The 27329-nt window shown below is 36.8% G+C and overlaps 1 protein-coding gene across 3 annotated transcripts; it reads right to left on the reverse strand.

The window, feature by feature from the left end:
* Positions 1-27329, reverse strand: LOC139690852 (mitochondrial sodium/calcium exchanger protein-like). 3 transcript variants are annotated; one of them, XM_071588456.1, is made up of 15 exons: positions 26884-27329; positions 17921-18079; positions 17743-17795; positions 12503-12663; positions 12233-12400; positions 11994-12068; positions 10327-10425; positions 9409-9540; positions 9100-9218; positions 8888-9020; positions 8466-8602; positions 6348-6501; positions 5264-5344; positions 907-974; positions 1-743 (listed from the first exon to the last, which is right to left on the reverse strand). In XM_071588456.1, exons 1-15 carry the CDS (start codon positions 26935-26937, stop codon positions 531-533), a joined length of 1806 nt encoding a protein of 601 aa, XP_071444557.1. In that variant the 5' UTR covers positions 26938-27329; the 3' UTR covers positions 1-530. The 3 variants fall into 3 exon arrangements, with proteins under 3 accessions (XP_071444557.1, XP_071444556.1, XP_071444558.1); XM_071588455.1 differs by having other exon boundaries at positions 9100-9221; XM_071588457.1 differs by lacking the exons at positions 17743-17795; positions 17921-18079; positions 26884-27329 and adding an exon at positions 14281-14393 and having other exon boundaries at positions 9100-9221.

Below are 27329 nucleotides of genomic sequence, written 5' to 3' on the forward strand. Positions count from 1 at the left end.
TCATAAAACGATAAAACAGACCTCAAAGTTTATAAACTTTAAATAATTTAATGTTACAATGTACAATGAATTTGATCTGTAATGGTTACCTTTCAACTATAAATAATCAATTTGTTCGGCTTGGGGATGGTAATGCTTATTACATTTCAAGAAATTACAACCTCCTGCATTAATTTTATTCCTTGTAAATATGATTTACATGAGAATAAAATACATTAAATGCAGGCATTCAAACATTTTTCAAGCCATCAAATAGTATGTCAATGCATAATTTAACTGTGCAAACACAGATAAGAGTAGTCACAAAAATTAATAACCATTGCCACAAGCCAATCAACATTGTAATTTGGCACAGATGCCTTTTCTTCGAGTTCTTCCCGATAAAACCTCTCTAAAAATTTTTACTCAACCAGTATTGCCTTGAAATGAGGTAGGCATATTTCATGACCATTCATCATGAATTGATGCACTGGGATAACAGACTAAATGAATGATTAGATCACCTCATACAAAGTAATGCTTGCAACTATTTAACCATCTGGATCACTAAACATGGTGAGCAGAGGTAGATAACCACATTCAAAAATCACTGTCAATGTCACAAAAAGAGCATAAATACTAATTAAATAATATCCATAATAACGAGTTGCTCTAAATCCCATTGCAGGAAATGCAATAAAAGAGCTAGCCAAACTAATGAATATGAATGCTGTAAGAATTGGAGCAGGCCCTCCGTAGGTCAACTAAAATATATAAAACAATAATGGCATTAGAGGTAACATAAATATATTCCATTATACTAACTAAACTCAATGTCAAAATCAACATATTTAACTTTACAGACATTATAAAAGATTTGTTTTGTTAGACCTTGGTGAAGGGAATTTAATAAATTACAAGACTCACCAGTATTGGGTTTCCATCATTCTGGGCACTAGCAATGGTAAAAGAAATGCCAATTCCTAAGAGAGAATCTAGATTCACATAGTTAAGGAAATGCTATATGAAATAAAATGTATGTGTACATATATATAAACATATATATAAACATATATATAAACATATATATAAACATATTTAAAAACCATAAAAACAGTAATCAACCCAAAGGTCGGTTTGGTAGATGATGGTAGAGTTCACCCAGTACTACGCCCGACGGCGTGTGAAATTCACACATCAGGGTAGGGGAGCCAGTTCCTTTCCCTCTGCCGGTTATGGTTTCCCAGGAAGATCCAGTAACTGAAAAATCACATAGCTTGGGTAGAGCTGCAGGCCTTGCCCAAGAATCGAACTCGGGCCCCTCCGGTCAGCAGTACAACGCTCTATCCGCTGGACTACCACAACCCACAAATATGTATATATATATTAGGGGTCTGAGTTCGATTACATATACATACAATGTTGAGGACATGAAAATTAGTGAATATTAAGGAAGAGATGGGAAGAGAAAATTTAGATCTTTTGGGTTTGTGTGAGGTGAGATGGATGGATGGCAAAGATTACTGGAGTGATAGTTCTAGAATAATATGCAGCGGCAGGAATGAGAGCCAATGAGGGGTTGCCATAACATTGAATAAAGAGGTAGGAAGAAGCATAGTAAACATAGAATAAGCAATGGATAGAATATTACTAGTAGAGATAAAAGCAGAACCAATGAACTCGGTCATTATTCAGGTATACATGCTAGCAAGCAATCATAAAGAGAAAGAAGTTGATAGGATATAAGATCAGTTAGAGGACATAATCATGTGTGTTCCTGCAGGGAAACATTTGATAGTGATGGGGAATTGGAATGCGATGATAGGCAAAGGAAGAGATGGTGATGAGGTAGGGGACTACTGTTCAGGTGCGAGGAATGACTGCAGGGAGAAAGCAATTGAGTTCCACAGGAGACAGGGGTTAGTCATCACCAATACTTGTTTTAGACACCAAAAACGGCGTAGGTATACATGGAAAATGCCAGGTGACTCAGAATGGTATCAGTTAGATTATATTATGGTTCGGCACAGATTCAGGAATAATGTGATAATAATAATTGCATGGATGCAGACTCTGACCACAATTAAGTTGTTATGAAGGGTAGTGCCCATTTCAAAAAGATAAGACAGGGGTTGTAGGTTAGGAAATAGAATGTAGAAGCATCAAATGGATTTAAAACAAAGCAGAGTCAGCAGGTTGTAGAGAAAATCATGGAGGGTGAAGAGCTGAGTACTATTGAAGAAAAATGGAAATGTATCAAGAAAGGGAAATCGAAAGCTGCAAAAGAAACTATAGGAACTGTTAATGGGAAAAGGACAAGGAAACAATGGATCATGGATGAGATGATTACAAAGATGGATGAGAGAAGAAAATGGAAGAATGTAAACACAGACCTGGGCAAAAGGAAGTGCAAAGATTAAAATAATAAATTGAGGCAGCCAACAAATAAAGCAAAAGAAGCATGGTGGAAGATATGGAAAATTTGCAGAGGAAGGATGAAATTAATGCGCTATACAGCAAGGTTAAATCAATATCGGGAAGAAAGAATGAAAGTTCTCTTCTAACAGTTAGAGATAAGTCAGGTAAGATAATAGTTGACACAATTGATCCAAGAGAGATGGAAGGAATATACGGAAGACTTGTATGGTAAAGAACTCAGGCCACCAATATTAGGCACAGAAAAGGAACATGACGTAGAGGAAGATAGCTTAGGTTCAGGCATACTCGATGATGAGATAGAAAGGACATTAAGGTAGATGAAATCAAATAAGGTTGTGGGGATAGACAACAATCCTGCAGAACTACTGAAAGGTTTAGGAAAATGTGAGAGGAAGAGTCTATATCGACTGATTCGCAGTATCTATGAGGAAGGAATCTGGTCGGAAGACTTTGTGAAATCAGTGTTAGTTCCTATTCCAAAAAAGGTAAAGGCTGCATCATGTGAGGACTACAGAACAATAAGTTTGATTTCCCACTTGGCTAAAGTTGTTCTCAGGATCATCAGCAAAAGGATTGAAAGTAGGGAAAATGATTACTTAGGGGATGATCAGTAGGGGTTGAGGAAGGGGAGAGGTGTGCGTGATGCCATTGCAGTGATGGGTTCACTAATCGAGAGGAATATAGAATACAATCAGGATGTATTTGCCTATTTCTTAGATTTCAAAACAGTGTTTGATAGAGTGAACTGGGGAAAACTAATGAGTATATTGCAGAAAATAGATATAGTATATTGGGATAGAAGGCTAATCCGAAACCTGTACATGTCTCAGACTGCTTAGGTGAGAGTATGGAATGGAGAGTTTGGACAGGCAGTGTTAGGAAGAGGTGTAAGGCAGGGTTGTCCATTATCACCGGTGCTGTTCAACGTTTATGTGGAGGAAATGGTTAAAAGAGGCTTGCGAGGAGCTGGTGATAGGTATGAAAGTTGGCGGGGAATTTGTAAAATCAGTTAGGTTCGCTGATGACCAAGCTTTAGTTTGTCAGTCAGCCAAGGAGTTGCAAGCATTGCTGAGTGAATTGGAAATTCAGAGCGATATATATGGGATGAGAATTAATATTAGTAAAACAAAGGTTATGCGATTCTCCACAAAGAAAAAGGCCAAAGTTAACCTTAAATTAGGAGGGCAAAAACTAGAGTAGGTAGAACAGTTTACGTATCTCGGAAGTGTTTTGGATCAACATGGTCAAAGTATTAGGGCCATAAGGGGAAGAATTGCACTAGGCAAAGAGGATTTCATAAGGAGGAGGGAGGTGATAACAGGGATGTTGAGTAAGGCTGCTAAGAAGATATTCATCAAAACTTTGATAAGGAGCGTAGATATATATGGTGCAGAAACATGGTCACTAAAGCAGGAGGATAGACATAGATTGGAGACTTTTGAAATGTGGGTGTGGAGGAGGATGGAAGAGGTAAAATGGAAGGAAAGGAAAATAAATGAAATGCTAGGTGCTAGTGTATGGTAGGCAAGGAGGGGGGATTATTGTGACAATCATGAGGAGAAAGGAACACTTGATGAAAGGCTTATTGATCAGCAGTGGGGTGTTGAAGACAGATAGACAGGAGAATGATAGGCAAATGAAGAAAGGGCAGGAACAGTATAGGGATATTAGACAGAATGAAGGGAGGAAGGAAGTACACAGAGATGAAGAGGGACTTGATGTAGAGCAGGTTGCTGGATTTTGTTTTGTTAGAAGTCGCAAAATATTTATTTGGTAGTTTTGTCCATCCAAAATCTACCTTAACCAGAAAATTACTTAATAATAACATTTATACATACATATACGAGACATAAGCATGCATACATATGCATGAATACATACATATGCATGAATACATACATATTCATACATAAATACATATGCATGCATACATACAAATACATATGCATGCATACATACAAATACATATGCATGCATACATACATATACATATGCATACATACATATACATATGCATACATACATATACATATGCATACATACATATACATATGCATACATACATATACATATGCATACATACATATACATATGCATACATACATATACATATGCATACATACATATACATATGCATACATACATATACATATGCATACATACATATACATATGCATACATACATATACATATGCATACATACATATACATATGTATACATACATACAATATGTATACATACATACAATATGTATACATACATACAATATGTATACATACATAAACATACATATATATGCAGTTAATTTGTTGAATAGTAAAATATTCTATTTTTTTCAGAAGAAATGAAACATCACTAGTAATTTTCATTCATATAAAAAAGGTGCTAGAATGTCTAAAGCTACTATATTATGAAAATAATGAATGAATCATGAATATACAAGACAATGCTCACTAATGCAGTTGAAAAAAGTAATATACTGCTGTTCAATAGCATGATCACTGGAAAGCAACGTTTTACTAAATAAAAACCATAATAAATTCTTGCTACTTGACGTAAAAATAATTTTCTCAGCTTCCAGTGTCAATTCCAGAAACACGGAATTTAAATATCAGTGGACGAGTGAAAATAAAATCATTCATGAAATACTGAGAAGACAAAGAAAAGGTAGCTGCCCTAGGCAGGTAGGCTACCATATCTAGTACTAACATGGGTCGGTTCTTAATGCATGATTTAATAATGCTATTATCTTTTCAAGAGTCAATCATGAGATTTGAAACAAACCAAATGTTAACAATCCTCCCTTTGCTGCTTTCCCACAATATATATGTAGAAGAAGGATACTAAATAATGGCCCTCCAAAGCATGCTGAGAAGCCCATTCGTTCATAACCTTGTCGAGCAATTGTCAGATCAGTAACAAAATCTGAAATATGAAAAATAATTATGAAGCATATGGTGTACACACAGTTTATATAAAATGAGCACAATTGCTAGTAAAGAAATTAATGATGGCAGGATACTGTGAAAATTCCTCCTAAACCCCCACTAAGTACTCACTTTGTCTGGGGCCAAATTTATTTCTAATACAACCAAGCAAGCATATTTAGAAGCTAATGGCCAATCCCATTTTGTCAGAAAAGTAATATCTATTCCATTATTTAGTTTACTATTATTTGTAGAAATAATTATAAAATTTTAAATGATTTCAATGGCTAATAGTATCATGAACCTTCATCCAAGGCAAGAAAAACGTTTCTCCTGGTTTTTCTGAGTGTAAAACCAGAAAAATGTTTTCATTTAAAATAATTATCTGGATGGGATGGAATTGAAATAAAAATGTAAATGAATAGCTAAAATATTTTATACTCATGTCACAAAAAGTCAAGCATTTAAAGCCATTTATTTCTTAGATTCATCCTTCTTCCAGAAAGAACTCCACCTCTTTCTAGAGGTGATCCCATTGAATGGCCATTATTGACCACTATTTTTATGGCTGGGTCCAAAAGGTTTCAATGCTTTCAAATCATGTCTGGTTCAAAATCAAGTTTTTCAAAACCTTCACTAAAAACCGTAGGTCATAATGAATTAATGTCTAATGTCATCCAAATATTATTGCCTTAAATAATCTAGATGTACATCTGTAGTATATGGGTATAATACATATTTATATTAATATTTTATATATATATATATATATATATATATATATATATATATATATATATATATATTAATATCTCATCATATTGTATGTAAATATCAATACCAAAATAAAAATGTTGATGCTCAACTCTTTCTTCTACTTCCCTGCTCCAAACTAGCATGCTATACCTCAAGTAACATCCATATGACTTTGAGTGGCATATATGTGGTATGTTTCTTGCTTTGGTGCACATAAATTAATATATTTATATATAGGAACTTACCTCCTATGCTGTTGCCCCAGGCAAGAACAGTCAAACCCAATGAAGTTTCATTCAGTTGAAAGAAAATACCAACTGCACGAAGCAAGGTGATGATTTCATTTGCCACCATATAAATCAAAATGATAGATCCAATGAAACCAAGGAATGCAAAAGCCTAATTTTGAAAAAAATATCAAGTTTAGAATTAGTAAAATTAACTTCAATTACTTTTTACACCATAAATTTTAAATATAATCTTAAAATGATGTACTTCAGTCAGATATTTCCCAAATCCAAATGATTTCTATCAATTCATTAGTACTGTGGCTATAGCATATCAATTTCACATTTGGACCTGGCAGTGGATCTATTTTAATTATGAGTAATATCATAAAAATTAAGATTCTCTGAGAAGCTTTGACACTAGCAATGAATACCTAATAATAAAAATTATGGATATAAATGTATGCAAACTTCTAGGCCATCCAATAGTGAGTGATAACATGAAATGCATTGGCTAGTGCAAACAGCCTTGTTTGACTAAGCTCTACAAACGATTTCACACAAAATGTAGTTATGAACAAACCAAAGCCAAGCAAGAAAAGCAGTTCATTGTATTTAAAGTCAACTTCCGCTACCAAAAACTCAATGCTATTATTTGCCACCGACTAGCTATCACAGGTACTTCCACATGAAATTCTCCATTCATACCCACAAGATCCACAAAAACATTCAATACCTTCCATGTGGCATGATTTTAATGGGTTTTAGGAAATATTCTTATAAACATGGAAAATTATTCAAGAAAAAAATCCTAATTTTACAGGAAATGTAGTGAAAAAATTTGAATTTTAATTAAAAAATTTCTTTTGAATCATGTCCTTCCAATATAGTTACATATCATAGATTTTTCTAGGATTTCTTTTTTCAAATATTATCCAAGACTGAAGATATAAATTATAATTAATATGTATACTTTACCATGCATAACTTAAATATACACCGATAAAATATACAGGTCCGTTCAATAGGTATCGGGACTGGTTTGCTGTAGCCCCAACAGAGCTGTGGATGGGGTTCCAACCGGTCTGCTCGGTAGAGGGGTCCCCCACCACTCAGGTGCACTTTAGTTCAATCATCTCTGGGCATGTGTCGAGACAGGAGGTGGATTTTTGTGACGTGTGATTGTTTGTGGTGTCATCGGGCCAGCATGGAGCACACCATCGAGCAACGCTACGCTGTGAAGTTTTGCGTTAAACTTGGGAAATCTGCATTGGAGACCCTTGAACTCATTATACACGCTTATAGGGATGCCTTAAGCTGTACAAGAGTTTTTTAGGGGCAAAAATGTTTAAGGAAGGCCGGGAGCTCGTCGAAGACGAGCACCATGTCGGACACCTGACGACCGCTCGAAGCGATGCTCAGGTGGCCAAAGTGAAAAAAGTTTTAGACTCTGACAGGCTTTTAACCATTGCCTATATCAGTGAGGAGACCGGTCTTTCAGTCGGAACCATCTACACCATTGCAACAGAGGATCTTGGGATGAGGAAAGTGTGCACAAAGCTGGTGCCGAAAGTCTTGAGCAAGGAACAAAAACTGTCACTGTTGTGTGGCAACTGCTGACGAAATTTGGCATGGCAACGTTGCCTCACCCCCCCCCCCCCTACAACCCTGAACTGGCTCCACCTGACTTTTTCTTGTTTCCGCAAATACAGGGAGCTCAAAGGATATCGGTTCGACTCCATCGAGGCAGTTCAAGCGGCGACAACGAAGGCTCTCAACAGTATTCCAGTAACCAACCTCCAGCGGGCTTCTGAGGAGTGGCAGATGCACCAAACTAAGTGTATCGATGCAGGAGGAATGCATTTTGAAGATTATAAAGTAATTGTAATCATGACTGCACTAAATTTTGATTTGTGGAACCAGTCCTGATACTTATTGAACAAACCCAGTAGAGTACTAGAAAATCATGAGAAAAAAATGAATAGATTAAAGTTCATTTTTATGTTTGCTGAGTTTTACTTTTAAAAGTTGACATTAACTTCAAGAATAAGATTGCAGTTTATAATGACACATTAACTACTCGGCAGCGTTCCAAATATTGAATAAATGACATATTATTTAATTTCTACAATTTACCGAATGATACTTAGGCGGTTGTTTTTGTTGAGATGTGCAGAAGACAGCAGTTGCAATTCCCATGCACACTATGAGCAGCAATACTGCAAATGGAAGATTGATACCTTCAACACTTGCTAGGAGATTGTATTGAGCAACTAAAAAAGGTGAACCCATGAAATAGAAAAATAAATTAGTCAAATGTTGATTCAAGGAGAAATATATTTAAAGAAAATAAAGTAAGTTTTTACTTTAAAATATATATGTGGAACATGATCAAGTAATATGACAAAGCATGTATTATTAACTAAGGCTGCAAAGGATATTTTTCAAAAATGTATTTAATAGCAGATATATAAATGTGTGTCTGCTACTAAAATTGTGATATGTAAAATAATTTTAAAACTCAAGTGACGACTTAAGTTTTTAATTTATATACTTACAGCCAGTAGCAAAAGCACAAAATAGTGGTGTTGATATGCAATGGAATACATTTAGTAACTTGCACCATCCATCTCTTTCGGATGTGTAGTTAACCACAGGAATAATTAGTTTTAAAATGAAGAAAACAGGCATCTAGAGTTAAAAAAAAACATAAGAATCATGTCATATTTGTTTTAGGGGAAAAAAAAATCACTCAAAAGTTTTCTCTTACCTTTATAATTAAAATTACACGGGAATACCATCTGGAGTCATACCACGTTTCCATGTTGAGTGGATTGATTTCCCTAACTGCATCCTTTACCAAAGAACAGAAATTTTCAGCACTTTCTTCTTCTTAAAATAAAAATGAATGAGTTATCATATTACTATTCTGACAAATCATGCGGCAAGTCTATGTAATATCTATTTAATATCAATTACGCTAAAACAATGTATAAGCATGAAAAAATAGAAGTACTTTATCTATTCTCTGAAAATAGATTTAAGTGATAATATAAAATCAGAAAATTTGCTCACTCACGTCTTTGTAGTAAAGGGGTGGTGCAAGACTCAACAGCTTTCAACACGACTTCAGTTCTCAGCTTCTCCCCTTCATGTGTCTTTGCAATTGAAGCTAACTGACAAATTTGTTCCGCTTGCAGTGCAAGATCCACTGGAAAAACAGAAATATAACACCAAAATTATGCTCATAAAGGATTACCTATGCCTAAAAGTATACATTTTTTAATGAATTTCCACAATGATTAATTGTTGTAATTTTATGGCTATACACATATATGTCTATAAAAATGTAACTAGGAAATATTGTAGCTAGGTGCCTGATACTTATACTTGCCTATTTCTAAACCCAGAAATTAATCTCCAAAGCTAAATGAAGAATCAATTAAAGACTCTTCCTCAGAAATTGAGTGGTACTAGTAGTAGTAGATTTAGGGGAAGTGACTGACAGCTGAGATTAGAGATGGATCGGAATTGGAGATGGATGGAAAAGGAGGAGGGTAGAGGAAACCTGGCATTGGCATTAGCTAACTCTTAACGAAAGGCAGCAAGGGATCCACAGTTTAACATCCAATTTGATGGATGGTATACTCACTTAAAGCGCCCTCCACAAAGCACCTCTAAGTAGGGATCAGGATCCCTCTGAAAAAGATCTACCGTCTCCAGGATTCAAACCCATACCTGAGAAATTGATTCTTTGATAACAAATAATCCTTTGTACCATTAAGTTCATTGATAATTTCACATTTCTTAAATGATTTTATAAATCTCACATTTCACAGCATTCCATTAATTTTTGACCCATTCACAAATCTGTGGAATTCTAGACCTCTTCCTTCTTCCTTATGGTGTCACTTCAAAATCTGTAGACTGCACCTAACTGTTCTATTCCTCCATCATTAATCTTTTACCAACCAAAACTATTATGAAACAAACTTACCACAAACTGAAGACTTTGAGGAATGATGTATGTTTCCAATACTATCCACTGATGCTCTCTTCTTATCTTGTTCCAATTCTTGCTCCAGAGAATACCTTCCTGGAAAATATTTTCTATTCACTCATGGTTAAATAACAAGCAGTATGAATGTACATGCACTAAAAATCATGGCAGAGAAACAAACATGAAAGGAACTTAGAAAGACTGGATTTAGGGTTCAACAAAATGCATTCCAGCAATTCCACTTTTTCCATCCAATGCAACTTCAGTTGTAAGCACAATTTTTACCTGAAGCAAGCTGAAAACCATCTTCGTGTAATATCTCAAAGTGCATGCTGATTTATCCGGGTAAATCATTATGTTTATGGATTTAATACATTTTTCCAACCAATAAAACCAAAATTGGAATGGAAAGACAAATATAAAAATATGATAATTACTAAACTAACTGTGAGATTCTTTGAAATGCATGACATAAATTACTGATACTTTCGTAGTTATTATTGAATTTTTGAATGGATCTTTAAAATTAGAAAAAAATATTGCACAGAGAAACGGGCTGAATTTAGAACGAATCCACGTTCTAAAACGAAACACGCGTATCGAGGGTGGCCTAGTGCATAGAAATATGGAGTGGCGTATATGAAACATGGATTCCGCTTATGCCCCTCATACTTCTAAAGATTGCTATAACGAAAATAGTTCAGACGTCACGTTGAATATGGCGAAGAAAAATGCTCAAAAGTGGAACGAGAGTATTTTTACGGGAATTAAAAAATAGAAGACTGGGAGGTTTCAGATGGATTTGGAGTCAAACCAAGGATCCCAGAATAAGAGTAGCAATCACTAATCACTCTTACGACATGTGTAAGGTTTATGATAATTTTCAAAATGCTACTTCTCCAATCCATAGATTGTACGAAATTGAGTTCTAGAAAATGTCGTAATGGTAATTATCATGAGTTAATGGAATGTAACCGGTTACTATTAAATAGTAGTTTAAATTTGGTAGGCGGTTTCATCATACCATCTAAGACTTCCAACCATAAAAGATTGTTTCATTTTTGCTTGCGAAAATGAAAACAATAGAAATGACTTAGATTTGTGCAAAGCATTAGAATGAATACTGAGTGGGATTTCAATAGTGTGCCGAATGTTTTAGGGGACTAATGAAATGATTATACATACATACATATATATATATATATATATATATATATATATATATATATATATATATATATATATATATATATATATATATATATATATATATATATATATATATATATATATATATATATATATATCTCTGTACTATACTATATCTGTACATAAAAACCAAAATACAGTAATCAACCCGAAGGTCGGTTGGGTAGGTGATGGTAAAGGTCACCCAGTACTAACTCCGACGGCGTGTGAAATTAACAGATCAAAGTAGGCGGGCCAGTTTCTTTCTCTGCGCCGGTTATGGTTTTCCAGGAAAATCTAATACCCGAAAAATCACATAGCTTGGGTGGAGCTGCAGGTGCCCAGATGCTTTGGTGGAGCTCAGACTTACCCGGGAATCGAACCTGACCCTCCGGTCAGTATTCCAACGTTCTACCCCCTGGACTACTGCGACCCACATGTGTGTGTGTATATTATATATATAGATAGTAACCTACCTCTACTCCTCCAGCGCTCACAAGCTCTTCCTCCCACAACTACGATAATGTAGAAAAGATAAAGAGCAACAAAACCTGTAAAAGAAAAAGAATTCAATATAGTACCTGGAAAATGTCTTTGTGAAAAAGCTAATATATCATAGATTAAATTATTGAAATTTTTTGGGTAGTTATTACGTAAAAATTATATGTTGCAAACATTATTTAGTCAAAAACGCAATAAATCAATGGCTACTAACCAATGGATTCCCACATTGAGATTTTCCCCTTGTAGAATACATAAAAAGCCCAAAACGCTGCTCCCATGTAAAATATTGTGTCTCGAAGGAATGGGCGTTCCATTGCCACAAAAGGGCAAGTTATACATATCAAGCCTGCTACCACAGTAGTGACAAACATTCCTGAGCCTGTAACGTGTGAAAGAAAAGCTAGATAGAAAACTTATCGTGACAAGCAAAAAATTGTGCCAAAAAGGACAAAATAATTCAGCAAAAGCTAAGTGATCTAACCAAATAATTCTCCATAGACAAGTTCAGTGCGTCCTGAGGCTGCTCCAGCCACGGCAGTAAATATATCAGGAGATCCGTTACCGAAGGCCAAAACGGTCACCCCGGCAAGATTTTCGGAGAGTCCTAGCATTTTGGCTATCACAGTCAGGGCAGGGCAAAACCTATGAAAGATATGAAGCAAATAAAGAAACACTTTACCAAATAGTCTTACTTGTGGACATAAAGCATCAAATGCAGGAATTGTACTAAATAACTTTTTCTGGATCTTGATTCCATACTTTTAACAAAGGAAGTAATTCCTTGAAAATATGATTATTGGTGAGGTAAAATTACTCATCGATGGGTTATAAAAGGATATTTAGTAGAAAGAAGCTTACAGAGCATCTAAAATGCTCATGCTCTCTTTCATAGTATACTTTTATTAATCACATCGGATTCTTATCATTACAATTGAAAAATAATTCGTTCAACATCTCTGAATTTTATTTGTATAAACATTAAAATATCTCAGGAAGCCTTTAAATGGGTAGGTGCAGTAAAATGCAAAACCCGACGATATATATTCACAAGACTTCTGGCTAGAAGCAGGCAAGGATTGGGCAATTAGAAATACATAAGAAAGAGCTTCATCACTGATAATCAGCTGTAACCTTTCATTGACTATCTTTTCAGAGAGTGATCGACGTGAGGGATATATGCAGTTAATTAGAGTACAAACTAAGCGTAATTTGTGGTAAAATAAAATGGCATGTAAGAGTTTGATAAAATGGCTCGTAGATTTGCTCGAAGATCATCATTGGGATATTTCCCCTAGCCTGCTTTACCCCATTGATTGACCACTGATTCTGTGAGAGGGGAGCTTTTTGACAAACTCACTAGCCACAAATTAACATCTGCGTATCGTTCTGTACAAATGAAATACGATGCAATCGAATACACTGAACTGCAAATTTGGTAGAATATGACCCCAGCCTCTTAAGTGCATTCTTGTATCTCCATAAGAACGATAAAAACATCCTTGTATTTCAAAGTCACTTAAAATGTCCATACAATGAATGAACACAAAAAGAGTAAGAACTGTTTTACAAGAAATGTATTCGCATGAAGCACGATTTCCGCATTTTCACAGAATTTTAATATATTCAGTTTAATTGATTATCTTCTACCAACTGATTTTTCCTTGCATATATAACAGAAAGACATATTGCTTAAGCTGCTTTGCTTATTTCTCGCAAGAAACATTGCTTTTTATGTGTTCTAAGCTTGATGAAAGCCATTTCACGCGAGGTGATTTAGACCCTCGTTCAGAAACATTTATTTGAAAGATTTTTTCTTAATTCGTAGTTGTATGTGCATGTGCATATCAGTTGATAGTATATGCATTTGCATGCGTGTAAGTTAAAGGTTTTCGCATGAATTTATACGCCTCTGTGGGTGTAGATTTGCATGAATTTTTGGTTTTGCGTGTGGTTTTATTCTCTTTTACGGATGGTGACCTAGCACCCATACGGCGGCCTGCGGGGTATTATGTAGATATGTCAGTTACATTGAATTATAAATAAATTATCTAGATAATTTTTTAAAGATACGTCATTCTTGTAAAAAGTATATGGCACAAGTAGATAACCAAGAGCTGATCAACAGTAGGAGGTTCTTTTTGATAATGGAGCAAGTATTCTTGTAGCTGGAATTCGGATTGCAGCTGGCTGTGGCCGTGGGTTGTACTCTTAATTGAATATTTGAGTGTATTCTACTCTCACCATCTCACTCGTACTCACCTCGTGTTTCAACGCCTTTGTGTAATCTGTGGCTACCTGCATCGCTTATGCGCCTCAGCATGACGCCTCGTGGCAACTCTATCTACACTCACTTTATCATCATTAACGCGATGTTCCACCGCATCTCGCCTAACACAATCCAATTAATACATTCAATCGTTATAAAAAAGAAAATATTGGCGGTGGCATCGGCCAGTGTTGCATTTATTCTTCACACAGACACCGATACTTCTCGGTGTTGCGAAGTCGTTTCAAAGAGGCATGAGCACGCGAAGCATGACGGTTGGGAAACTATTCCTCTCAAGCATAATTTACACTCATGGAAGACCCGTTATTCGCACGTCACAAACAGGATTCGGGAGCTGTTAACTGGAGCTGAATGAATCGGACAGATGAAAACTCCGGACATATTATGAGAGTTGAAAACTACTAGAGAATGAAGATATTATTTTTAAGGTCCCAGGACAACATTCTGTTGAAGGCACCTAAGATTTGGCACCCAAAAACATTCTGAGGTCTTTAAGTCAAGGGCACAAATTAGAACTATGCCTAGTCCCTTCAAGGCTTCTAGTGTGTCTTTTACTACTAATACATACCAGAAATCACAGTATGAAAACCTCAAGGCTGGTTTTACAGGGGAGGATACACGTTCAGCTCACCCAGTACTAAGTCCGTGCGAAATTCGTGTGTCGCGGTAGGGGGTTGGTTCCATTTCCTGTACCGCCTGTGGTTTCCAAGCAATGTATGGTGACCGAAATATCACTCTGCCTGGGTGAAGCTTTAAGTCCCCAGATGCTTCAACTGGAACCGAACCCGAGCCCTTCGGTCAGTAGCCCGGTGTCCTACCCACTGGACTACCACGCCCCACTAATACACTCATTTTTAAATATTAGCAACGAGTTTGATCATAAAAAAATTTTCCTCCTCGAATTGCTCTACTCACACGGTAGTTGGGTAAATGCCGCCCTTTGGTTCACTCCTTAGGATTGATCCATATACTTTGCCAAACCCCCGCCGGAATGAGAGGAGCCCTGTATAATGTGACATCGAGGGAGCAAGACACAACCATTCAATTTTTTGGATATTAAACGTGACGAGTGGACATTTGTTATAATCATACTGCAGGCCCTTGAAGTATCGATATAATAGTCTAACTAACACTTGACAAAATCATTTCAAATTTTAAACTTATTAGTAAGTAAATAGGCAGGAGTAAATAAACAAATGTAGGTGGTTTACGAATTTGCGACGTGTAGCAGTATAGGATGAGTGAATAAATAATAGGCGACGAAACATAGATATAGAATGTCCCTCATAAGATCGTGCGTTACCTTTTCTAAGTGGTAAACGACGCAGTGGCATTACTTGTTTCAACCCGACATCGTCTATTACGTTCAACTGGGTACCTATAAAATTTTCCATTTGACAATACATGACCAAGATCCCAAATTCCTAAAATTTCGATTGCGAGGTGAGTGTAATAATAGTTTTAGTTTTATTTAGTACCCTGCAAGCCACCACTAGGGTGTGTGGTGATTACCCTTGATCCAAAACACATTCCCCTCCTAACGCGGTCGGACAGACGTTATTTTATTCTGAACCTTTTTCGTTGGTGGATAAAATAACAAGAGGATTTTGAGTTCGAATTGTCGGGGAAGGGGGGTTAAGAGTATATGAACAATCAAAGGCTAGAGGGGTTTTCAGCGAAAAGTGTGCAGTAGTCGAGGTGGGAAAGTGGGTTATGACCAACCAATGATGATGCATGCCACTGAGGGATAAGGAAAAGAAATATTTTATAAGTAATTGACGACAATTCTCTATTAAAGTGAGAGGAGATGACGCTGGGAACGACTTGAGGGAAATATACCGCGAGTCATCCCCATCCAACGGACGGGGAGTGTGATACCCTTAACACCGGTCCCTCGAATTAATATGGGAAAATCGCCACATCTAGGATTTAGATCCAATACCTTAATAGACCGCTATACGCGAGCCAAATCAGATAATTGCGTCCTTAGCTTGCTATTTAACAAGGGATGGCATTTTCGTGCCATTTAGCGAGGAAAAATTATCATATGGAAAAACTTGAGTGACTGATTCCTATCTCCTTTTATGAATATTGCCAGTAAATATCTGATGACGATGGCACAGAGATTGTGAGATCATAGGCGCCGGCTTTAATAGAGCATTGAACGCGACCCACGTCCATGATGCACATTTAAAGGCGATGGCCAGGGCTCCCAGTGCCTTAGGCCACGCCAACAGTGATGAAGTCCACAAAATTTACAGAACGCACTTCCCTCATTTTTTTGCAATACGGATTCTCCGTGACAAATAAACTTTAAATACCCGACGACCGACTTCTACGGCTGTAGTCGCCTTGGAGCACACACACCACTGAGCGCTCGAAGGGTCCTGTTCACCCCGGCCTGATGAAGTACACGGAAATCACATCCCTTTCCGAGAATAGGACGAACGAAAAGTCTCCCGTTTAATTGTACTGATGTATTGTTTAATTGTATAGGTTGGAAGCATTCCGGTATTTGAAATTTGCATAACTCAGTTGGCATTGCGATCCTCTAAGAACGTTAGTGCGTAAGTGGAAAAGTCAGGGCTAATTTCCACCATCACATCGTATGTGTAATGGGGAACCTGATGACCGTGTCGTTGTCTTTTCCTCACCTTCAATGACAATGAAGAAGACATATCTCTGCTGAATGACTACGCACGCGTTGTGTGATACCAGCCTCCCCCGACAAGAAATTGCACGAAATGGAATGTGCCGAAAATACTAATGAAGTAAACTCGAATCACGATGATGACGGGAAAAAATCCGCTCCCGAAGCGTTTATGCGTCATCTTCCTTTTTTGCTAGCGAATAAAATGTAGGCGCGTCATAATGATTACGGGTGGAATTGATGCATACGGGAAAGGAGCCATTGGGGTCAGGCTTGTTTCCATGTCTGTTGTCCTACGTGACAGATAGGCATCGCCTTCCTTTGTTCAACGTAAGGGTTGTACAATCTGGACGTTGACCTCTCCCAGCAGATAACAAACAACATCGAATATTTAAGACAACATTCAACAACAGGGATCGAGAAGAATTTATCTGTCCAATGGTGATCTTTATTCCTTGCTTCCTCAAATTTTGACAAACATCTTCAAGTGTTTTCTGTAACGACCTAGAAATAATGTCGTCGATTAACTTGACGTCGTCCAAATTCAGGCGTATAAGTGTTCCGAAGTAAATAAAAACCACCCGATTGAGACCACCTTATCATTCAGTGGCCAAAGAAAAATGTTTTGGATACATTTCACCACAACAGTGGAATATTTCCACAGGATTCTCTTCTATTGCATCATAAAATTTAAGTGTCCCGCTAAATGGGTAACTTGTAAAGCCTACGGAAGTGGCCAACAAACAAAAACATCGTGAGACGTCAAGAGTATATGAATACTTACAGACTATCAGCTGTTGTTCCCAGTGCAATGAAAAGAATCAACATCCAAAACAACTGCAAAACAATGAAAATATATTATAGTTTACTTTTGAAAGGGTTGATAATATAAATATAAGGTCAGAGAAATTAGCAAATTTACATTTATAGCATTTTATATGCAAACATATCATCATACGTACGATAGCAAACAATCCAATGAGCTGGTTTTGTGGTTCAAATGAGCAATAAATAAATGTAATATACGAAATGAACGCCTCTCCAAAAGTGCAGTCGTATGCTGTCCTCACAAAGTCGCACTGCAATTCTGGTGTCACATTTTGGATGGATAAACATTTCTCCTGTAAGAAAGGTAGCGACAAAGAAAAGACGTTATTTGATAACTGATGATATATACATACATACATATATATACATATATATACATATATATATATATATATATATATATATATATATATATATATATATATATATATATATATATATATATATATATATATGCGATAGGACGAAAGTATAAATACAGGAGTATTGATAATAAATATACTCGGAATATTAAAAATAGTACTTGAATGTTTACAAACATTGCCAAATTTACACTGGCTCAGAAATATGCATAGATATAAATGATATAAAAATGAGCACAATGCCATGAAATAGGTACCATATATTTGTGGCATAATGAGCAATGAATAAATCAATTTATAAATAAATATATTCGTATCTTGATACACGGCAAGCCACTCGTAGAGATTTCGCTGGTGTAAATTGGATTTCCGTACATCATTACTTGTTTACCAGTTACAGCTAACGTTTTTCTCTTACAGTATCAGAAAAGATTAAAGTAGCAAAACCAATTAAGGAAAGTTACTTCTCAAATACAACCACTACGTATTGGTCGGCCTCCTAGAAGAACTACTATTTAAGTTTTATCTGACATTAAATTACATCTTAAATGAACATAACCGTTGAAACATTTGTCTAATATTCAACACTTTCCTTACCATTCAGGTCATATTTAACCTTAACCGTTCATCAAAGCAATACACTCACTTGAATATCAGTAGACTGGAATAATGATACGTATTAAAGTCTCTTTAAGAAGCCACTTGAGGGAGCAGGCCATTCTCAAGAGGTTAAATTAACCGTCAGTCAATAAGAAAGTCATGTTCTCTTAGCAAGTAAAAATGTACGTGTATTAATTGTCTAGATAATGTGACTCTCTGATATCACAAATAGCCTTTGATCTAAACAGCTAACCGGCCCCAAAGAGGAACTTAGGAGTATTAACATGCTCAAAATTTCCCTTGGTGTCAGCACCGCTTGCACTCACAACTTCGTAAATAAAAACATTCATGTATAATAAAACTCACATTTTATGAGCTCAACAACTCATTAAATTCTTGGAACTCGTCAAAATGCCTTTGAATATTAATAAAGCAAGAAAAAATAAAAGTATCTCATTTTGATGCTCACTGTGCCATACTCATTTTTACGCCATTAGCGAAATCCTCTCTTTCGATTGATTGACTAGTGATTGGGACATTCTAATTTAAAATGGGCAATTGCCCATGAAATCTTACTCATAACAAATCAGGGCAACAGCATTGGAGATGCACTGCACTGTAGATGCGTTAACGTGTGCTTAGGATGCGATATGATTTCGTCAATTTAAGCAAAACATTAAATTTGTTACGACTCTGAATAAAGAAAAATAAGAATTATTAAATCCGATTCGATATGACACTCAGGAATAGAAAGTCTCAGAATTAGCCACCGTAAATCTATTTCAAAAGCGACGCCACCAATCAAGTTTAAAATGATAATACATTTTTTACGATGCCGTAAAGAGTATAATGGCAATGTGCATTATTTATTAATGAGTTTCAAAGCTGTACACTCGGAGGTAATTTTCTTTCTCAGTTGCTTATATAAAGCAAGTACAGTGGATTACTCAGCATCATTCAAGGAAACAGAGTCTTCGAAAATTGATGTTGAGGGATAATAAAGAAAAAGGAAGAAATATCGAGTCCCGGAAAAAATTAAGCATCATCCCGGAATTTATTGAACGATGGGTTACAATCGGTTAGGTATAAGATTTACTGTTTCATGGTTACGTTTTGAAGTTGTTGCATAGGAAGAAAACGAAAAGAACTTTTTCCAAAAATTATTTTTTTCACTGATTTATGTCGCTGTTCAGGTTTCGAAAAATTATTTCTATCCAAAGCAGCTCTCGTTTCCTACGCGCAGAGAAGCATTTTACACTGGCTACATTGATGCATCTAGCAGTCGTAAACATTATCCCAATTACTTGAGTATTGGCAAATAACATTGAAATAACCTTTAATTTTGATGATGCATGCTTGGTGTGGGAATCACCCCGTGCCACAAACCCTTCCGTGGCATAGAGGGTACCATTTCACGTGATAATTTAACGATTGCGTCAGCACTGACCTCAACAAAGTTGGTTCCAATATGTAATCGTCGTGATTAAATTGACTCACACCGAGGACTTTCATCGTGTGAGGCTTCCCCACGTTCATAATATTTTTTCAAGAAACGGGCAGATAATCTTTGTATCTAAGCTAATTCAAAAAGTTAGGTCCAGCGAAGGTAGTGCTCGATACGTCCGGTCTTTGTTAATGATACTGTGTGGGCACATTTTTTTCTCTCTTTTACACTTCATTATTTTCATTTACTTAATCAATGATTCGATCTTCAGCTGCCATACATTGTACAGGCTACCTATGCTTTTTTTTATCTCTGGCCTGCGTTTTCCATAGTCCACTACTCTAGCCCAAAGAGTTGACACTTCACGCAAGTCACTCATTTTACCTCAGCAATTGCTCCTTCGTCATAAACAACTTTAAAATTTGAGCTTCTACGTGCTTGATAGGGTTCCTATGCTATGCTGTTAGCAAAATAAATGAAACATTCCTCTAAATTTCCTCCTCGCATCGAAAAACCCTGCCTTCGGCATCCCCATCCCCGCACAATATGAGTTCAGTTTTAACTTATTATTTATTATCGTAGTATATCCTTGAAGTGCTTGATCCGTTTCTCCGAAGGATGTCTTCAGACAACCAAAACAGCATGGCCAAATTTAGGGAGTGTCGGCTCCTTGACCCCTTGATTGGCAAAACTGGCGGAGGCACAAACATTTATCATCTCTACTTTCGATCCACGCCCATCCTGCGGGATGAGAACAACTGTTCACTGATGAAAAGGACACGATCAATTGAAAGGGATGGAGGCAAAACATTTCGCGCGCCCTTGGAGGATTATCGCACTCATGAAAACGATATCCCTGCCGCTCGCATTAGGTATGTTGCTCACTGTGCGTAGGGTCGAGAAATGTTGAACGTCATCGGCATTCCTATTCATCCCTTCTGAACAGAGGGGGTCACCAAGGGAACAAAGGCATATTTTTATTCACATCTCAGAAGTCTTACCAATGGGGGACAGTTCAAGCGTGACAGTTTTACGTCCTGCCGTCGAGGTTAACTATCAGCTGCCATAGTTAAATGCAAATAAGAAAACAGAATAATTTTTCAAGGATTTAGGCGGATACTTCACAACAAAGTTCTCTCGGGGCAGTAATTATCGTAGCATTGAGTTTCAAAACAAACTAAAACACGATACAATTGCTCAATCAAGCTCGAGATATATGGTAGAAAAAATTAAAACGATTATTATTATGCATTTAAAAAAGATGCACAGTGATTTTCCTAATAGTGACTCTTACTATATAGAAATTAAGAAAACATAAAATGAATCATGTACGACCAATTATCGATGAAAAAATTCGTGCATTTGGATATAGCCATGGGTTAAGTAGGGTGGATACAAATTTCTAGAAAGAGATAAGGAGTCAAATCACCAGGAAATCAAAACACATATGCGAGAGTGGTCTTGTCCACAACAAGTCAAGGCATTCACTGTTTTTGAAGAACTGCCTATCTTATTGGACCAGTAAAAAAAGCAGTTTCATAAAGTTCATGCCCATATTCTTTTGTGGCCTATTCTTAACATCGTTTTTATGTACCATGACCTTGACAGAGTGGAAGTCCCCAAGAAGGCGTGACGTGAATAAGGAGACGGAGGAATTATTGATAGGCAATGGAATGCTACTGAAAATAAATCTATGGTAAAAGGAAGTACGAGGAGGAAACTAATAAGATTTTTTGATGGCACGAAACGATGGATACACTGTACCAATGGCTTAGGAATTTATTAGAAGTAGTAGACATTATTAGAATATTTAACAGCGGTTAGAAGAACGTCCTTACAGAAATACAAAATTATATAAAATGTTTACTGAGACCACCCAAAAACCTACCTCCGATCGGCAAACGCTTCTACTTTGAAATAATTAGTCGGTGTAGAATACTATCGAGAGTAAGGTCATTTTCTCTGTTATAATGATATGAACGGCAATGATAAGAGATATAGAGAGGATTAGAGAAATCCGGCATCGGAATGGGCCTCACAATGATTAACGAAAAGAACCTCGATTATCGGGTCGCATGCGGCGCACCATACGCTGCCCTTGAAGAAAGGTGTACCGCTCTCCACACATGACACTCGAGTAAAAGACAGCGAAAATATCGGAATCGGGTTCTCGGATATGAAATCCGATGCAGTAGGGATCGCGCACCAATCTGACGCGATCCCGAGTTAGTCCCCCATTTGTTCTATACAACATAGAAATCTGGAGCCTGTGATGTTCATTCTTCATTGGAATTTTGACGCATTACTTCTCTAAATCGCCTATAACCTACCGTTTACCCTCCAGACAATCTTTTGTCAGCTGCGTCCTGTAGATAATCGGTGGGGCAGTAATAATAAAGAGATGGAAAATAATAGTACGAAAATGAATAAATATACGCAATTGACGTTTTTAGTTCAGTGATATATCACGTCATAATATGCGTATACTTTATCAGTAACTAAGACCACTGTGATTGTATTTTACGAAGGTCATTTATATACTGAATTAGGAAAAATTATTTGGGGTTAAGAAAAAATAAATTATCATGATACAATATTCCATAAGCAATTATGTTTTAATAAATATCTGGTTGATTTTTATAGCATCATGCCAGCTTACTTTATACATACATTAACCAAAACAAACTATACCTCTTCGTCTACCATACGTCTTCAACCAGAAAGTTTACTTGAAAGTTGAGAATAGACCTCACAGGGTACTACGAGTACTCGTAGTTCTAAGGCGTGCGAAATCCACGAATTGAAAATTTGCGCATGGAAGTACAGTATAATATTTCAATTCTATTACAGTTTCAAATGTTGTTTATACTTATTTATGAATTATATAAAATTTAATAGCTTTGATACAGCTTGAAAGACCCAGAGTGTTAATCGTTAGAATTTGGACCGTAAATCACAACAGTTCGAGGTGGATATAACATTGGTATTTAAACTTTTAGGAAAAAGCTCTCCTACCCAAGTATACTTTTGCCATTAAAACATTTTGGGCAGTGCCCCTGAAAAAGAAGTAACTCCACTAAATAGGTACCAATTTTCCGGATCTGGACGACCACCACTCATCCTTTCAGCGAATTAACATAGCATGAAATGGCGTCCTTATTCGCATTTACACGCAAGCAAAGATCCTCTTTCTCGAGTTTAAGGCCATGAGGTTGGTATTGACCACGAAATATGACATATCTCTCGAAGAGTAGAATTTAAAAGTTCCTTATTTGACACCGTATTGTTCAAATCGAGCATAATCGGCATCATTCTCAGAAAAAGACGCAACTGATAATCCCACTACGCCTACCCTTCCCATAATACTGGTAGGGTTCAATGAATATCAATCCGAAAGTTAAGGCCACTTGTAAAATTTAGGCTAGGTCAGTATAGGCATAAAAGAGAGCGAGAGTTAGAGAGATAAATACAAGGTTGACAATGGCCCACTCGCAACAAAACTTACTGATCAAATTTCTCAACTCAACGGATCGAATCAGGCACCCTAGATCGATCTCACATGCTGTACAAATCCAATTGATAACTGGAAGTCCGTACATTTATTCTACAGCCCGCAGGATTCGGTCTGGGATATGGGCTAGTGCATTCTTTCCAGCAAATATGATTCTTTATTTGACCTATACTTTTCGATTTTTAAATCGAAATAATTCCGTAGACAGGAAAGGTTCATGTATGATGTCCTGACATAGGCATTAACTATAAATTAGCCTACGATGAAGAGGTTTTTTTTTACCGTTGAAAGAACATGCGGGGTATACAGTGATATAAGTAGAAACGGCAAATTATGCGATCGGGTCCGAATTCGACCCTGCGAGTAGATATTATCTTCCTCCCAGAATCGGTGATTTGTTTCAAATGGTTGGAAGCAGCCCCAATAATCACCCCGAATATTGGCGTGATAGCCTCATGTCAAGCCAACCCCAGCGTTCGGTGAAATGCATCATGGTAGAGAAGTCAAACGGATGCCTTTCCCGCTTTTTCGCTAGTGCATTTTATGAAAGATATATTGAAAAACCAGTTATCTATCCGAAGGTCGGTTTGATAGGTGAGGGTAGAGTTCACCCAATACTACTATATTCCTAATGACGTGAGAAATTCACACACCAGAGCAGTGGAGCCAGTTACTTTCCTGGCGCCACCTGTGACCTCCCAGAAAGATCTGACACACGAAAAATGTCACAGCTTTAGAGAAGCTGTAGGTGACCCCGGGAATCGAACCTGAGCCCTCCGGTCAGTAACTCGGAGTTATCCCCACTGTACTACCACGTCCACCAAATATAGTATAGTGCCCATAAAATCACACAGGTTGGGTTTAGCTGGGAGTTTCCCAAGTTATCACTCAGATAACGAATCTGGGTCCTCCTGGTCAAGAGATGAACGCTCTGCCCATTAGCCTGCCGTAGTCGCGATTTCATACATATAACCTTAGAAATTGGAGCACCTTTAAAAATGAAATAAACTGGGACAGTCAAAAATTTTGTCCTGTATAGCCCTTCAATATCGGCGAAATATTTTGCACAACGGCTTTCCGACTCTTCTTTCTTCACTATTTTGGCTTGGTGCCGAAGTGGGGCGTGGTAGGGAAATGTATCAATCCGCCCGTCGGAGAACCCACATTATATGCTGAGGAAATGAATACTTCTGCTGAATTGTTTCATCCCAGTGGGCAAGCACTGAAGTGATATCAAGGAAAAGAGTTGCAAGGGTGGTGACAATAGCAGGCATAGTACAATCCTATCAAAAAATTGCCGTGATTTCGGGAGAGAGAAATCCGTTGCAGAATATGTCCCTGTAGCATGACTCAAGCACGATATGACGGCGCTATGCACGAATTCCCGTTCGTGGTGAGGTTTTTCAACTATTTTCTTCGACGCAAACTTTGATGTAATTGTGGTCTCATTGGCAATAATTTTTCTGTGGCACTTAGGGTATTCCTTCTACCATAAAATTCATAGACATGCCTGCGCTTTTTACGATGATGGCTTGATTGGTTTGGCGGGTACAAACCAATAATGCTATGTATATAGTGTTTCCAAATAAAGTCCTAGCTGATGGGTCTCCTGAATAAATGAAAACTTTATTTAATAAACTTACAATGAAATTTATATTTAATAATCCTGAAAATATGTAGGCATGCCGGTTGCTCAAAAGAGCTTTCTTGTATGATACGATACATCACGATAAGAATTGTGACACAAATCAAGAATTGGATATAACGAACTGTGCAGCAATTATAACGCTCTAAATTTTTAAAATATTTATCTTGTTAAAGTTGCGCCAACCATAAAAACCAAAGGGCATACTGTCATGAAAAAAGAAAATGGTCACAGGCACACGTAGAGAATTAAAAATTGCATATTTGAAAAAAAAACTAAGTTTAATGATATATAGATCGAAATTCATGTTGAAAAACATTAGTGTATAAATAAAAATGTCGTCGGTATTACAAATGTTGAACTTATTGGACCATTTGACATAGCATTACCTAACATGATTTTTATAGAACAGATGAGATGGGTAGAGAGCTAAGTATCTTCCGGGAAACCTACCTGGAAAAATATTTCCCACCTCACGCCTAAACAATAATTCCCAACCTAAAATTAAAAAGAACAAGATAAGAGCCAAAACATTACTGTCCATTGAAGAAAATGCATCGCCACAATTGCAGAGAATAATTTATCGATAATAGGAATGGCTGGATTTACGAGGAATTGGTTCATTTAGAATTTACCTAATTTTAAACTTATTTCCTTCTTGTATCTTCGGGTTTATTTTAAATTACACATGGAAAAATATTTTGAGAGAAAGAACGCGATCAGTTAAAGTTAAGTAAAGTATGGAATGATGAACTTTGTGTTCTTTCAAGGTGAGATATCGGTGTTTTTAATTTAACGCCAGGTCATGCGCATTAAGTATACTTAAGGTGTTGTTGGACAAGTTAAATTCGTAGATAAGCAACTCTGCTAAAAACCAAACATTTTGAAATTAGTTAATTTACATCGATGTCGCTACAAAAATGTAACGCTTGCATAGCTTTTCAGAGAAGTAAATAAGTTTGCCATGTCAGAACTACTGAAGTGGTTATCTTGCAAGAAACACAAACATCGTATTGACTGGCCCATTACAGTGAACATACACTGTTGTCAGTAGAATGGTTATCCCCAAAAATCAAACTCAACCCACCAGTAACTGGTTATTTCTAGGTAAAGATTAGGCGCATCGTAGGCTTCGAGGCAGACCATCTCTGCCCGGTCAAAATACTCAACCAAGTCCATAGTCTACTGCCTCTCAGAGATATGTTTCGTCCAATATGAGCATGTCAAATAAGTAAAAATCTATTTTATTTCTCACCATTAATCCTTTTATTGTATTTTGAATTGGAATGAGCCCTAAAATAAGTAAAACACGATGTGATTATTTGTTAAGACAGCATAGCCTTACTGATTTTCACTTTTCGGTGATGCTATCATACACACAAAATTATACTGCAACAAATGTTTCTCAAATCAACCAAACTCGACATTTGAAATCCTGCTGACAACATTCCCTTACTGGTAATTTAAAAAATATTTCTTTGGTGATAGTATTTTTAACCATTGATTGAATGAGATAGTACATGTAAAAAACTTACCGTTAGTAGACCAGAAGCGTTAATTCCAATAGTATTCGTTGGCGTTGAGTTCATTTTTGATGGTATAAAACTAATATGATATGAACTGAATAGGATACAATGTTTTTGGAAAGACTAGGACAGACCACCAAAGCAATTGTTTAAAAAGAAACTGGCACTTCCATCAATGAATTGCGATGCGAGATTTGGTATCTATCCACATGCAAGAAGATTTGTAGCTGAATATTGGGGCATCGCGGTGGGGTGAATTGATGAATCACATTTCTTGAAGCCAAAATGCAACTGAAACAGGCCAGAGACACTGGGCTAATGGTATGGCACATTGATACACCGGGCAGTTACAACAACATCACAACTTAGGAAAAGAAAACTATTTTCTTTCAAAAGTCCCTCTCACAAGTGAATTGACTCCACGCGCGTTCTAATCGCACTTCGCGCAGGCACTG

Source organism: Hetaerina americana, unplaced genomic scaffold, assembly GCF_022747635.1.
Source record: "Hetaerina americana unplaced genomic scaffold, ioHetAmer1.1.p SCAF_3, whole genome shotgun sequence".
In the NCBI taxonomy this organism is placed as follows: Eukaryota; Metazoa; Arthropoda; class Insecta; order Odonata; family Calopterygidae; genus Hetaerina; species Hetaerina americana.